The sequence below is a fragment of the Ooceraea biroi genome, chromosome 5, assembly GCF_003672135.1.
Source record: "Ooceraea biroi isolate clonal line C1 chromosome 5, Obir_v5.4, whole genome shotgun sequence".
Taxonomy (NCBI): Eukaryota; Metazoa; Arthropoda; class Insecta; order Hymenoptera; family Formicidae; genus Ooceraea; species Ooceraea biroi.
Window position 1 is genome coordinate 9,209,166 of NC_039510.1, and position 12,199 is coordinate 9,221,364.

At 37.9% G+C, this 12,199-nt stretch overlaps 1 protein-coding gene across 1 annotated transcript; it reads left to right on the forward strand.

Moving 5' to 3' along the window:
* The first annotated feature begins 749 nt into the window (after window positions 1-749).
* On the forward strand, window positions 750-12,052 carry LOC105275156 (basigin). Its single transcript, XM_011331817.2, has 5 exons — window positions 750-1,749; window positions 8,289-8,552; window positions 9,530-9,772; window positions 9,902-10,346; window positions 10,851-12,052. Exons 1-5 carry the CDS (start codon window positions 1,674-1,676, stop codon window positions 10,894-10,896), a joined length of 1,074 nt encoding a protein of 357 aa, XP_011330119.1. The 5' UTR covers window positions 750-1,673; the 3' UTR covers window positions 10,897-12,052.
* Window positions 12,053-12,199: the final 147 nt, after the last annotated feature.

Below are 12,199 nucleotides of genomic sequence, written 5' to 3' on the forward strand. Positions count from 1 at the left end.
TTTTCCTTATAATCATGTGTAATATAAAAAAGTTTATATTACACATGTTTCTAAGAAAATAGGAAATATTTATTTATTCAATTACTTTCACAGGCTGGACATATTTATCAGAAAAGCAAGACGGTGATTGTATATAATTGATATTGATTTTTAATTAAAATCTTTGCCTTACACTAAAATTAGCAATATATAGTATTTAGGTTATGTATTAATAATGTAATAATTTATTTAATTAATTTTTTATTTTACAATACATAAAGTATTTTGATTATAATGTTTTGTGTGTTTATTTTCCTTTGTATTTTTATTTTATTTTGTTAATTATATACAACTACTCAATAAAGAAAGATTAAGTGCAAGGAATTGCTTATAATAATATTATATATTATTTTGATGTTTTAAATAAAATGATCATAATGTTTAGTTCTTCTAAAACATTATTTTTAATTTATTTAATTTACTTTTTATTTGTGTTACTGAAATATAATGTTTATATTAATGATATGAGGTTTGTATGATTCAAATATGAGCGGGAGTTGCCCAGATCTGAGGGACCAATCTGGATATTGTATGGATATTCTCTAGATTAGTCGTCGAGTCGATTTTATAATGGCAAACTTCACTCTGTAACGACACTAGCGCTCCAAGTGACGCAACTGACAACTCTCGAGACTGCCATCGAGTTCGTGGCTCTTGGCGGCGATGTAGAGGACGTGCTGGTTGCTGGTGAAATCCGTTCCGTCGAAGAAAGAAGGAGTGACGTCGATGACAGAGTGAGATGAACGTCCGCGCAGAAGTCTGAGCAGAAGACAGAACGGCGGCCATTTTTCTTCTGACATTAACGTAGCTACTTGAAACTCGTGGTGCTATTTGCCGTGCGGAACTATCTCTTTCCCTCCTTCCCTCGTTCTCTCTCTTTCTGTCTCGCGAAGGTGAACCGACGACGACGAAGGAAAGAGCACCGTGTGCGACGAGCATAACCGCAACGACGACGACGACAACGACGACAGTGGTGGTCCGGATCTGTTTGTGCAGTGAATATCAAAAGATAAAAACCGAGTGTTCCGATAACGATAAGAACAGACGTCAGTGATAGATCGTGACTGCTCGTCAACGACGACGACGACGACGGCGGCGGCGGCGACAGCGACAGCGGCGGCGGAGGAGGAAGAGGAGGAGAAGTGACGGAGTGAGTACTCTCGCGCGAACGTGCGATCCGAACGTGCGATCGTCAGTCGCGCACGGTCGAGTGAAAAGGAGATCGCTGTCGGGAATCGCGATTGACAGATCGGATTAGTACGTACGACATAACGGGCTTAACGATCGCGAGGAGTCGGAGTGACATTGACCACGGCTGCGGGAAGAACAGGAACGACGACAGTGGTGGTAGCGACGACGACGAGGAAGAGGAGGGCCACGACGACAGCTATAATACTTCGCTTTGGTGTACGACAATCCACGAGCACGTAGACCACGACATCAAGTCGTGGAAATATAGCATCCTTCCTCCCGCGTGCAGGAGGTTCCCTCTTTCTCTCTCTTTCTACCTACCTCTTTGGGACGAGGAGACGAGGAGGAGGAGGAGGAGGAGGACGTCGTGATATCACTCGTTGATATCGCATTGTCGTACGGAGTCACGCGCCACCGCATACATCAGCAACAGCGCCACCGGGATGGAGAGGCGAGCCGCTTTTGTGCTGCTAGGGATGCTATATTTAGCGGTGGGCACCCTCGACATGGTCCAGGCAGGTGAGTCTCCCCGAGGCACTTGTTCTTGTCTTCTCTCGCTTCTTTCGGCCTCCGAGCGGCAGACCCGCTCGCTCGCTCGCTTGCTCGCTCACTTGCTTTCTCCTTCGCGACCGTTCATTCGTCCCGTTGCGCGCACGGGACGACTTCTTCCTCATCCGTCGATTCCTAGTATTACCTGGCTTACCTGGCCCCAGCTGTGCCCTAATGAAACATGGGTGACCGATCGTCCTGGCCGTTTCAATTCCTCCGTTTTTGCTGAATTTCTGTCTTGCAAGACCGACGATAAGAATCGCCTGAAAATGCTGATTCTGACGGGGTCGATAACAGCCAGCTCACGCGATATCGTCATTCGCATACGGTAGATCCTAATTGACGTTTACCATGATGGATAATACAATTCTGAGATGGAGATTGCCACGGTATGATCGGCACTGGCTATCAGCATGATAATGAATTCAAAATGAAATATAGAAATCCGTGAACTTTAGTGGTTTAAGAGATTGCATTGCAGTTAAAGAGAACACGTTTCAGTGATCAGCTCACCACATGGTGAGTGATGCGATATCGTTAAAATTCCTTGGTATATCTGTTTCAACGCGACACACGTTATTAATAATTATTAGCAAACAATCGTTAGCAGTGTTACATCAACTTCAATGCTGCGTGCGATTGTTGTTACATTAATCATTCAAGTGACGATGTCGGAGATGTATTATTGGCAATTGACAAAATGACAGTTAATTATTTACTAAATGTAGACTGGAGTAATTTTCAAGCGGCGTCAATAGTTTTTGATCGAGATCAAGGTTTAATTCTTATCGATTAGGCTCACTTTTATTATCACTTTATCGATCACACGTCGGCCACTTGTCTTTCGCTTTTTCTAAACTACGTTTGAGAGGATCGTTCGATTGATTTGCACAGCGCTTATTAAAGTCAGACCTGGATTATTAAGCTTGGGTTGCATGACGCTGAATTGGTCAATCCGGGATTGACGATTCACTGTCTTCTCTTAAGTTATAATCACGTAACACGGGCGAAAACAGTCTACAATGCATCAATGCGAATAAACATAAGGAAAACCTTGTCCGAGGAGGATTATTATTTTTCTATTTCATGTTTGTTCGATACTAAGTGAGAGAGAAAGAGATTGACATATTTAGCGCTAAGTGTATAATGAGAAAACAGTTCTAGATGTGAAAATGGCACATCTGAGTCGTATTTCTTCGTATTGATCGCGTTGTGGATATAAGTCTCACTTTTGGAGATTAAAATTGATTAAAATGAAACAAAAGTGTTATGTAATAATTATGGAGAATGATGACATATTATATTGAGTAATCTACGTTGAGTATATTTTATTACGATTATGTCTATCATGCGGACTTTAAGATTAGATTGATTATCTTCCAGATAACGATAATAATCATGCGATTTCTGCAATTTAACAGCTTAGTAGACTTTTGACATCAAGCTTGAATCAGTTTTCAAAGCTTGAGATTTTTTAAACTCAAAGATGTAATAATTATAATTTTTATAATGTACGGAAAAGAATCAACGTGAGATTCATAATTTAAGATGAAAGAGTTCTAAATAAATATAAGAAAACGACTTAAAGATGGATTTAAAGAAAGGCAGATCTACATTCAAGTTTTTAGTGATAAGCTTTAGTATTAATAACATTTTTGTTGCTACTCCATATTACTTTGCACATATATTTTCGAGCAAAAGCTTTAAGGCGATCCTGGAGTCGTCTGTATTACCGGCGGAATCGGTGATTTTCCTGCATTTTTCAAGAAATATATCTTTTTATTGAATTCACAGAATGAAAAATCCTTTTCCACGATGAAAGTACACACAATAACGTAGTGTGGAAAATAGGACTTAACTTTCCAAATGGAAAAAAATCACAATTTTTATTTTTTTTCCATTTGGAAAGTTAAGTCCTATTTTCCACACTACGTTATTGTGTGTACTTTCATCGTGGAAAAGGATTTTTCATTCTGTGAATTCAATAAAAAGATATATTTCTTGAAAAATGCAGGAAAATCACCGATTTCGCCGGTAATACAGACGCCGCGACGGAGTTCACTGGCCACTCCAGGATCACCTTAACGAGAAAAACAAAAAGGTTAAAAAATAAATCACAATTTTATTAGTTTCTATTTCTCCAAGATTAGTTGAGCTTTTTGAAGTTGCTTTCAAGCAACTTCAACTTCTTATTTTAGCGTTATCGCGATAATTACGGAGGAGTGTTTAGCAATATACGACAGATAAAATACAAGTTAGCCAGCAGCCAACTTGCGAAACAGTTGTTTTTTATTGACAGAAGAAAAACATTCGCGATTTTATCGTATAAAAAATATTAAAGCGATACGTCCATAGAGACATAAATTTGCTTTCCAACATAATTTCGCCAGATCTTTCGTTGAAAAGTTGTTTCATCGCTATTTTGTGTTTTTGAATATACAGCAGACTTGTCGGCACGAACTTTTCGCAGTCTATTAATATTTATGATACTACCGACACGCCTATATATATCAAAACGGTACACCCACGTTCACGGAGAAGGGCTGGAGAAACTTTTCAAAGATAAAACCGAAAGTTTTCCTCTCGTTACATGATTCATGTAACACGTGTTAATCACATATGGAATCCACGAACATACAATCAGAGTTAAACTCGTGAATAGAAGCTTTAGAAGATTCACATGGAAAATACATTGCCCAAAAAGAAGAAAATTGATTTTTTCACATTTAATCTTCTTACATATAATTTATTTTTCGGGTCTCACGATGAGAGTATGTTTAAGCATAACGACGATTCGGTAAACGAACGAAGATTCAAAGTGGCCAGTTAGACGGGATGTTTATCAGCGTAATTATTGCGGTTTGTTAAATATCTCACGACGAGCATTGCTTTCTAGGTCATTTAATGAGACTTATCGACACCGTTGGGACGCGTTCTAAAAAAGTTTAGTCGATAATGCTGCAACAGTGCATCCTCTCGTGAGTCATGACATGCTGCACCCATCGCAGTTTCTTGTATACCGCACACGCTTCTTCAAGTTATTTATCTCACGGATGGAAATTTCGAAAAGTTAATAATTAAACTAATGCTTTATAATTAGTGATACAATAAGTGTGCATTCTGCGAAAAATAATAGATATAGGTGTTTGTATATACACAATGTGTATCTTGATCTAATTCTCGCGATGTTTGCATCTCTCGGTCATCAACCTCATGTCAGTCTTCCAGACATCGAGTAATTTTATTACGATAGCTCACAATGCAAAGGATTGTTTTGAAGTCATATATTTAAGTTATTTAACGCACTTGGCGTTAAATACAATCGTTTCGCTCTCTGCCTCTTTATCTTTCTTTATTAGTGTCACGAGATCATGTAGCACGTTATTTTGTTTTAGGACATAAGCAGTCTCATTTAAACATAAATACGTGATATAGATATGGATCATATTATGTTCACACGATGTTGCTTACACAACGAAGGCTTCACAGGCAATAGCTGTCAAGATTGAATACTTCTGCTGTGTATTTCTGAGTCAATACGGATTTCACGTGCAATGAACAGTAGGATATCGCATCATCATAATGCAGATTTAACGCGATCGATGACACTCGTGTGTGAAAATCGCCTCTGGAATCTCGTGAGAACGATCGAGCGAAAGCAACATTTTGCTTTCAACGCTCGTATTCCAGTCTCGTATTCCAGGCTGATGACGGTGACAATGACGAGGACGAGGACGAGTACGAGAACGAGGACGATGACCAGTATGACCACGGCTACGATCAAGTCGAGGATGACGACGCCGGCCGACAACGGCGGCGAACTATTCGCGCCGCGACAACTTTTGTTGCGCAACGATTGACCCTATTTTTCGTCCACCCAGAAAACTCGACTCGGTTTCTGCGAATGGTAACCCATATCTGGTATATCAGTCTACCGAGAGGATCGTTATAGACCTAGCTGTGACATGTACGCGGAAGATTACATTGAAGGAAGAGACAGAGGAAGAGTGGAGGACGTTGCCTCTGCCGGGCTATTCGCGTTTATGTCAGATGCGAGAATGCGAAAAACTTAATATCAGAGAGCTATAGTCTATTTATTTTTACATTTGTAAATCGCGACTTGACGGAATATAGTGTTTAAAATTTAATAGGCATCATTTCGGCTAAAACTGCCACTTTCGTCATCTCTTTGACGCATTATTTTCACTTTTGTTGGAAAAGTCAAGCTAGAGATCTATGGAACTTGTATTAGAATTTTGAAAGATACATGTACGCGTATGTGTAAGTGTATGTTAGGAATTTATTATTAATAAGTTAAGTTTGAAGCATTTGCGACTTTTTAAAATGTTTTTAAACATATTATTAATCAGAAGTAATTTTGTACGCGTAGCAATGCAGTCATTCTACTATTTTAGTCACTGTATCTGACCATCACACACATTAAACTGGTCAGGAAATATCTCTATTCTTGAACACCAGATGAGAAGTACGCTTACGTTTCATCCTGCAAGGATACATCTATTTTTACGACTTCTAAGCTTATGCTGGATACCATAGTCTTTCTGATGCGATTGAGAAACACAGAAGATGCTACAGTTAAAATTATATAAGATTGTCATGTGAGAAGACAGAAACTATTGGCAGAAACTATAGCATACTCCGAAAAAATGTCAAATTGTAAACTGTAATTGCTCGTGTTAAAAGTGAAACGTGCTAGATTGGCTATTTTGTGAGTTTTTCTCTTTTTTAATCCATACGAAACTTCACGTGTCTTCATCAACAATTCTTAGGAATGCGCAAGGATGATTAAGAGTCTGCCGTATCCTCATTTCGTTGCTGACGAAACTCGCGTGAATTTCAGCTGCGTGGAGCCGTCGTGAAAGCGGGTTTAAAATAACATTGGTAGTTTATTGATTTTCCCAGAGAGTTATATTTATATACATATACATATTATGCCATGTCGATTCGCGCATTTCACATCGCGTTACTCAACCGGGCAATTCCTTTTTTGTCACTAAATTAGATTATATATTGAGCATAAGTATCTATCCTGATATCTATATTCTTGAAAAGAATATATCCAGACAACAATTCTAATCTCTAACGAGATTAATTACACAATACCATGATAAATGATTTGTTTTCAAAATTTGTTTATTTCGTTCACCAAATAACACTTTCGATAATACCAATTAGCTGCTAGTTGAGCTGCAACATCGAATTTGATTAGAATATGTGGCTTATTTTGTACACTGTCTGTTCCTCGTAATTAATACTGCCAAGCACTTTAATTTAAGGACTGAGTTATAACGTTTCAAATAATGGTTTTGACTCACATTACTGCTCATGCCAGTACTTTATGCTGTCACTGTGACGCATATATCTTGCACGCACACGCACACGCACACTCACATGTACATACACATTTACGTCATCACGTCCATATGGTTCTGCTGATTCGTCATCATTCGTAGCACTGATACATGGAGCAGGGTTTAACGTAAACTCTTTGTTCAACAGTTATTGTGTGCATTCTTTATAAAATGTAATTTCTTAATGTTATATAATTATTTTTTTATGTAATATCTTTACGCATATTTCTTGTAAAAGAATTGCTAATTATATACATATAGTTATTACGGTCGTGTGGTCATTCACATAATATGTGCTAATGACGTAACAACAGAGGAACTTATTGAGCATGCACGTAAATACGCATAAATATCGAACGCAATTGATATTCAGATTTCTTGTATCCGAGAGAAGAACAACTACATTTTTGCTACATTTATTTTCTTTAAGTTACCCTCTAAGTGCTTTAAACAACTTTAAGTCTATTATATTTAGATATTATAATACATGGATATGCAGAGATTTCATGTAATATATATTAAGAAAATTTTATTTTATTTAAATTTTGAGTTACGTGTGTGTATAGTTTGTTTTGTTGATAATAATAGCGAAAAGGTTCAAAATAAAGTACTGAGCAAATACATAATAAATATCACTTTGGAGATGAAAAGAATAATTTAAAAAGTATTGTATTTATTCTTAATGAGGAAACTAACTCTTCAATACATCATTTTGTCCTTTTCTGTGAAGTGAGAATGTTTTGGAGGACCGTTCTATTCAAGGTTTTACAAATTTATACGGACACTGGCCTTTTCTGTGCGTGACTACACAAAAGTGTTATAAACACGCAAGAAATAAGAGCTGATGAATTTTCGTTGAAATGTGCCAAGCTAGCAGTTACTAGTCGGACTCTTGTTAGACTAGTAAAAAACGTGAATTATAGGAAATATAATATTACAATAATCATACTGGAATAACTTGTCGTGATTAATTTTTATTACAAAGAATTTCTCTCTCTCTCTCGATTTTATTAATATATAATATCATGTTTGTTTCGTATAGTTTTTCTCGCCATTAATAAACTGTTGCAGCTTACAATGAATTTGATTGTGTTTTTTAAATTGTGTAATTTTGTTTTTTTTTCTTTCTCGGTAAAGTGATATACACGGGACCGATGATGGTGCACGAGGGACAAGTTTGGAAGATTGAGTGCAATGACTTGAAGGAGGATGATCTCATTAGATGGACCAGGAACGGTCAGACCCTAGAACCTGAACTGTCCAGCGGTCAACTGGTTGTCTTATCAAAAGCTGGCACCAGTAGTAGCATGCTTTCGGCGAATCAAGCGACGGATAGCCACGACGGAGATTACAAATGCACACCCGACAGTTCCGATTCTTTCCATCTCACGATATATTCTGGTATGTATGCAGTAATTCAATTTCTAATCATACTTAAGGATTTTCTTATTAATAACTTATTAACAAAATTTTACGCTTTTTTTTATTCTATTACGTGTCATTATATTGCTTATCATATGCTCAAAGCTACATTTGCAGTACTGTTTTATTATTACACATTTATTGGATTCTTGTCTCCGAATAAATAACTACATATCTATTATCGATTAAATTAACAGGTGAAGTATTTGCTTGTCTTGAAGTATCATGGATACACTGTCCCATATCTAAAGTCTTTTCTCGACGCATTTGATAATATTTGATAACTGATAATTCGTCGTTACTTATATTGCACAGTTTATTGCTGCTAAGATGACTTTACTTATTTTCTTTTTCTCAATATGAGATTGTACAAGATATGAACATCAATTTATTTATCATTTATTAACTTAACAATAAATGTAGAGAATCTCAGTATATATCACAACATTTACATGTAAAAGTTTGAGAGTTTTTAAGACTTAGTAATCTTATTTCCATGTTGCATGTTGTTTATATTTGATAATTAAAAAATTTCGTTTGCGAATATATAATATAAAATATATATTAAATTCTGTCACTATTGAGCAATTATAAAATTGATTTATATTGATCACATATCTAACCGTAAAAGACAATTAAATTATATTTTTCACAATTCGATAAAAATTTCTTCCTGCAATATATCGATAACTTGCAGGCAAGTTCATGTAGAAGTGAATGAACTTATTCTACGTAAATAGAACGTATTAGTTGTTTTGCATCTCTCTTCAGTTGCTTCATGTGTGAGACTCTTAGCTATTATTACAAAATATTTAGGACGACGTTCTAAATATAACTAGTAGTTGCTGTCGTCACTCGTATGTTTTGTAATATCTGGATATTCTTTTGAAATTGTAGATTGCACGGTAATGACATAAAGCCTGCTGAAAATCTCTTTGTCTCTTTGCTTGATGCAGATATTAGGATTAAAGTACTTACGCCGAAGGATGTACCTTTGGTGCTCGAATGTACAAACAGAAGCGCCGGTGATAAGGTGCAGTGGCTGAGAGAGAAGACACCGCTGACAACATTGCCTGGTAACGAAGATATCAAGATTGATAACGAGACAGGTACCCTGGAGATTTTGAAGGACAAGGAAGAGGTTTACGGTAATTACACTTGTAAAGCAGCAAACTCCACAACAGAGTATAGAGTCGTACGTAAGTATGCTCAAGTACAGTATTCTTTCAGACTGATATCATCAAAATATCAGTTTTACGAGAAAAACAAATTTTTGCAAGAGTCTTACTTTCAAGAATGTTTTTATTTTCGGTGTCGTAAAATTTTAGCAAGGCCAACAGCGCACTTGGCCGAATCTACCAGCGTGGTAGAGGGCGAAAAGTTACATTTGGTGTGCGGCGGAAAACTGAGCCCCGGCATAAAGGTATCTTGGACCTTCGGAGATAAGAATTATACGCGTAGCAAGGATCGCGTAAAGATTTCCAAGGATCAGGAGAGGGGTATCTATGGTGCCGTCCTAACTGTCGACAACATCGAGATGAACGATCGCGGTCACGTTATCTGCAGGGTGTCATATAACTGGTCCGATACCGAAGCGGAACACTCATCGGAGGCCGAGACATTTCTCAGGGTCAAGGATAGACTCGCCGCGCTCTGGCCTTTCCTAGGCATTTGCGCAGAGGTAGTCGTTCTGTGTGCCATCATCCTAGTTTACGAAAAGAAGCGGAACAAAGCCGAGCTTGAGGAATCAGACACCGATCAAAGTCCTGATACGTAAGTATGTCTGTTCCGAGATTGCCATTCACTTTGTGCAAGTCAAGTTTCATTACTTTACGCTAGTACAATAGTACGATTTTGTATTTTCGCCTGACGTAGCGTTTTAGAACCAACTGTTGTCGATGAACCTTTGGAGTGATATGATTCTGCTATACGGACCACTTCCCTCTTCCAATGTCATCTCCAACGTCATAGATCCAATCCATCAACAGCGTTCACTTTACCTCATCTCGGATGAGTTCCGGAAACGTCGTGCTCTAGAATCCACCCTAGCTTGACTAAATTAACTCCCGAAAAGAAAGAAAAACGCAGACGAGAGTTACTCCGTTCCACTTCTTATCTACTTTCACATTTAAGATTTTTAAAACTCTAAATTTTTCAATATTTCTGAATATCGTTCACAAATAAGTTACAAATAAGTTGTAAACCTCAGTATATTTTGCAAACAATGTTTGTAATAGCAACTGTTTGTCTGATATCTCGAATTTATTGAATTTATAGTAAACCGACGCCCAACAAGGAATCCGACGTCAGGCAGAGGAAGTGAAAACGATGAAGGATGATAAAAATAAGTGAGAGCGATGCGATTGAAATGGGAATCATCGTGCGTGAAGAGTGACTACAATAGAGATTGACAACGGGATACGATTTTGGATATGAAGAACGTGTATCAAACGTCGCAAAACGTGAAATAGACACTGGCAAATGAACAGCAGCGAGCTCGAGTGGGCCATTCATAGTGCACACCTGCGTGAAAACAGGCTTGTGCAACAAATGCTTACAAAAAGCAGGATCACAAGTTACTAACAAATTAAATTAAGCCTTATTACGGTGTTCACTCCATTTATCAGATGTTCGCCTGTTCGTATTCTTTAACTACACTGCTTTGACCGACGGAGAGGGAGGGGGAGAGAGAGAGAGAGATAGTATATATGTGTCGATACAAGTTATGTCCAAGTGCCGATGACACGAATACGTACCGGAGATTTAAGGATGGTAATGGGCGAGAAAGAGCAAAATAATGCATGCGTGAGTGACAAAAAAAACTAACAAGAAAACGGAGACCGATAGATTTTTAAAAAAAGCAGAGATAAGACAGCGCGTCCGCCGAATGCGTGTATGTACGTGATCACAAGTTCTCCAGGAGACATCCGACATACATATACACGTACAGTACCAGAGTTCCAGTCGTGGGTTTGTTCGTCGCATTACATTTTCCCGTTCCCGTTGCGCGCGTGCTATTCGTACTTACATTCGGCGGGCGCGTGTCGCAAGAATATTAGATTCGCGTAGAATATCGTTTATCAGACTTCGCACGTGTGAACGAAGAAAAAAATAAACTTTATGGTAGAGCCAAAAATATGTGCTCGATACTAGTTACGTAATGATAGGAACGCGGACAGTGCGTGCGAGCAACGTCGCAATTGACTTCCGGATATATATGCTCGCGTATATATTTGGAGATCACGAGAGAGAGAGAGCGAAAGAAATTATCGGGATTACAAGAGAGAAGAGAAGAGTTTACCTTCGGCGTCGCCTTATACCGTACGATGTATTCCATCTCTCCTGGTGATATCCTGGAAGTCTGGCTGCACGCGATGCCGTTGTTAACGACATTAATGTAATTAATACTGTAATATTATTGCCATCGTTATTACTGCTTACAACCATCGTTATTATTACAAGTATTATATCGTTAATTTTATCACTATTGTAATAATTTATAATCCGTACCAACACGATTCTATCTATATCGACAGTGTCATCATGGGTATCACGACTTCAATCCATAACGACATACAACCGCCTGAAACCGCGGATACTTTGTTGTTTTTTTCCAGATTTATTCG